This window comes from Branchiostoma belcheri, unplaced genomic scaffold (assembly GCF_001625305.1).
Source record: "Branchiostoma belcheri isolate BF01 breed outbred unplaced genomic scaffold, Haploidv18h27 scaffold1, whole genome shotgun sequence".
Lineage (NCBI taxonomy): Eukaryota > Metazoa > Chordata > Leptocardii > Amphioxiformes > Branchiostomatidae > Branchiostoma > Branchiostoma belcheri.
In genome coordinates, this window is record NW_017802379.1 from 3,263,577 (window position 1) to 3,267,395 (window position 3,819).

Below are 3,819 nucleotides of genomic sequence, written 5' to 3' on the forward strand. Positions count from 1 at the left end.
AAAGTACAATGTACATGTATCATACACTTCTTTCGTGACTGACGACAGCTGTAGTTGAACAGGTATTTCTGTGAATTGATATGTAAACGATGTGAAGACAATTTTAGACGATCCGTGGAAAATAAAAGTTAAGACAAGTTTATGTTAATGAGTCATGCTCACGGGACCGACCGGCTTTTCATTAGACATGTACATTAGCAAATGCCTTGAAATTTGAACTGTTTGCTAAGTAATGTATTTCACACAAAAGCACACATCGAAGTTCCGGGGAGGGCTGAACTTCAGGTCATTCAGACAGAAATTTTGTTTTGTTCGATACGCGTGTGACTAACATGTAGTAATGGTATTGTCCAAACAGCCATGTATTATTATACTAGCATATGACTAACTCTTTAAAGCGTGTGCGCCGCATACAATATTAATGTAATAAAAGCGCAGTATGCAAAGGCCGCAACATCTGTTAATGTAGTAGTTTGTTTATCTGAATTGTAACTGACACTGTTAACTGTTCCGAATTGTTTATGTTCTTGTTCTGAGGGCTAGCCCTTTATAAATCAAATCAAATCAAACACGTTATCCTTTATGCTCTCGCATTATACGTGTATCCGATAATTTCGAATTCGGGAGTTTTTTGCAAAGGTTACCTGCCTCTCCACACCACATAACTCTAAAAGAAACCGAACACACATAGTATGGTATGATAGAAAGCAAATACTTTATTGTTTTCATTGATTCAAAAGACAGTGTAACAAACTACCATCGCTCTGTAGACTCGTGCAGAATAAATATAAGGTTCAGAATTCAGCCCATCAAGCAGCTCCCCTTGCACCCGGGTTTATATTGCAACGTTAAGTCACACATTCTTACACCAGTATTTTGACAAACGTATAAAAACAAGACGTCGCTTTTTTATATTAATAATATTCAGAATATATTCAGGAATTTTCTTCATTTGACCAACAGAATAACACCTACAAACAGGTAGATAATTAGACGTATGATACGAGGTAATATAAATGCAGTGAATATGAATAAGGTGACACAATACACAATTAGAATTTTAGACGTGGGTTGATATAAATACTATGAATATATAGAGGGTAATTTGAATACATTAGTATACGTATAGATGAGGTATTATAATAACTAGAGGTATTGTGAATCTTATCTATATTTAATCTTATCTATCTATTTATCTGTCTTTCCTAATGATGATTTGATGGAGAGTCTAAACATCCATACTATAAATTTTTTCCCTGTTCAAAGATGGTTTCCTAGCTTCAAAAGCACAGACGTCATATTTGCTTGTTAGCATTAGCTGCTATACCAATATATTATATTAAAATATGCATGTATATGATGTCCTTGCACGTCACTGTAATTGCATGTACATATACAAAGCTTTTTAACGATGATTATTCGAATCCCAGCTTTAACCATCCAACATGGCGGACAATACTTACGCCACAGTCACGTGAGTACAAACACCCTACACCGACCAATCCTGTCTAAAGGCGGGTTGTGGTTGCCATGGCGACGGGATCGTGAGGTGTGAAGTCTGCAAAGATCGGCTCCACGCCCTTCTCCCGCTCCCGGGCCAGCAGGTAACGTGTGGTCAGGCGGGACAGGACCTCCTGGGAAGGGGAACATCCTGGTATAAGTGCTGAGCCATTGACACATTGCAGGGACATTTTATCTCACTACTATTTATGAGTATTGAAAGAAGGCTGCGGACAACACATCAAACCGTTGTTAAATCCACTAAGTACTTATGTGATCATACATCATAAGGCCGCAAGATCTAGGCTACTGTTGCCTGGTTTCGAGACCAAGAAGGTTCTACCACAGGAAGGAGAACGTCATTCTTTGCGCAAAGCATCTGGAGAGAAGCCCCCAAGGCCTAGGTTGAGATACCCCCAAAACAGCATCCTTACACCCGTGAACATTTTAAAATTTTTACAGTGTTAGGATAAACTGACCTTGTATCGCCGAGTGTTCTCTGCTTTGGCTTGCAGCTGTAACGATAAAAAAACAACAGATCAATATTCATCAATTAACAGAAACCTTGTCTCCTCCTTCTCTAACAGAATTGGGTGTACAAACACGGCCAAAGACTGCGAAACCATTTTGGGAAATCTGCAATATGATACAGAAAACATGACCTTAGCAAAGACAACATACATACGTATGTGTACCCGTACCTTGTCGCGCTTGTATCGCTGACGCAAGCAGCACTTCTGGATGACGTTGTAGATGAACTTGGGAGTCGGAATGAGGTTGAAGGGGACGGGGAGAGTCGTGTCGTCACGGATGTACCGCAGCATCAACTTCGTCACTTCGAAACGCCACTCGGTCGTCTCGTTGTCCTGGAAAGAAAACATTCTGATATTCAAATTCCAAAAAAGAAAATACTCACATAGAAAAGTTAAAGTTGCTTTAACAGTCAAGAGGTAAGGTTAACAGTTATTAAGCAACGCGACACATGGAAGTTATTTTTAAGTTTTTTTTTATTACTAACGGGGTGGTCTATGCGAACCTGGCATAATTAATGACAGTTGTGTCTGTTTGCGTGTGTAGTCGGTAACCTAACTGGCCAAAGAAATCAATGTGGAAGTAGGCCTTACCGCGATGTGTTGGTAGGAGTTACTCATCATGGCGATGAGCATGTTGAGTAGAACGACCACAGCTACCACCAGGTAGAGCCCGTACAGAGCCTGTCCTATGTACATGGTCAGGGTGTGCTCCTGTAGCTGCTTGCCTCCAGACGTCATGGCCTGCGGGTTGGGATCCAGGTTCAGGGTGTCTTTACTCCCGAGTCCAAATAGCGACCAAAACAGCTCCTCAAACGAGCTCTGGAAGCTGTGAATATTGGGAATGTTTTATACATATCGCATACCACCCCCTGCCCTGTGGCGTTACCAAATATAATCACTAGCTATATTATCAGTGAATGTCTTAACTTTAACTGATATCGAACTCTTTCTGATACAGTGCAACAACATTTATAATTCTAATCTTAGAACTAAGAATGACATGCTTTCATATTAATAACTGTAATGACCAAACGAAAATGCATTGAGTAGTGCTGTAAACAAACACTTACTCGCCAAACGCGTTTTTAGTTTCACAGGTAGTTTTCTGGAGCGGCGAGGTGGCGTTTTCCTTCTGTGTGAGGCAGATGTTGTCCACCACGGAGCCGTAGAACTGGTAGATCTCGTTCAGCCCCGTGGAGAAGGCGATGGAGACGATGAAGAAGATGATGAGGAACTTGACGATGTCTTTGACCATGTGGCTCATGGACAGGGCCAGGGGGCCCAGGAAGCGGTCAAAGGTCAGGAGTGGGAGGAGCCTCAGGATGGCGAGGACGCCGCCGATCGCTGTCAGGGCTTCGGCGATCAGAGTCGTGTCGTACGCGTTCCAGTAGAAACGATAGATGGCTTGTGGGCCACCGTGCTAGAACCATGAACAAGGAAATAAACAAACAAACAAGTTTAGCATCATAGAAGGTCATCTGTGTACATCAAAAATTCCTTGCAATGTTAAATTTGATTCCAAAAGTACACAGAGATCCAAAATTTTCAGCCTTCATCACTTCCGAACGTAAACTCGCGAGATTGTATGTTAATTAGTTTTAGTGTCCTTGGTATTAGTTTTAATCCTTCCTGGTACTATCGCGAGATTACGGGTACGAACACGTGACATTATTCACACGAGACTTTATGGATACGTGACGTCAATTTAGGGACTGTACGATATTTACCGGGGGGGGAGGGCTGGTGCAAAATGGTCCGGTAAAATTTTTTCCATGGCCCTCCCCCC

At 41.7% G+C, this 3,819-nt stretch overlaps 1 protein-coding gene across 1 annotated transcript in view; it reads right to left on the bottom strand.

Moving 5' to 3' along the window:
• The window catches only part of LOC109466352, a 17,924-nt gene that overhangs the window by 7,611 nt on the left and 6,494 nt on the right, over positions 1–3,819 (bottom strand). Inside the window, exons 8-12 of the mRNA XM_019764067.1 lie at positions 3,104–3,453; positions 2,625–2,859; positions 2,202–2,366; positions 1,980–2,015; positions 1,517–1,634 (exon numbers count right to left, since the gene is read on the bottom strand). Of these exons, the coding sequence (XP_019619626.1) occupies positions 1,517–1,634; positions 1,980–2,015; positions 2,202–2,366; positions 2,625–2,859; positions 3,104–3,453 (904 nt within the window). The remainder of the gene's footprint in view (positions 1–1,516; positions 1,635–1,979; positions 2,016–2,201; positions 2,367–2,624; positions 2,860–3,103; positions 3,454–3,819) is intronic.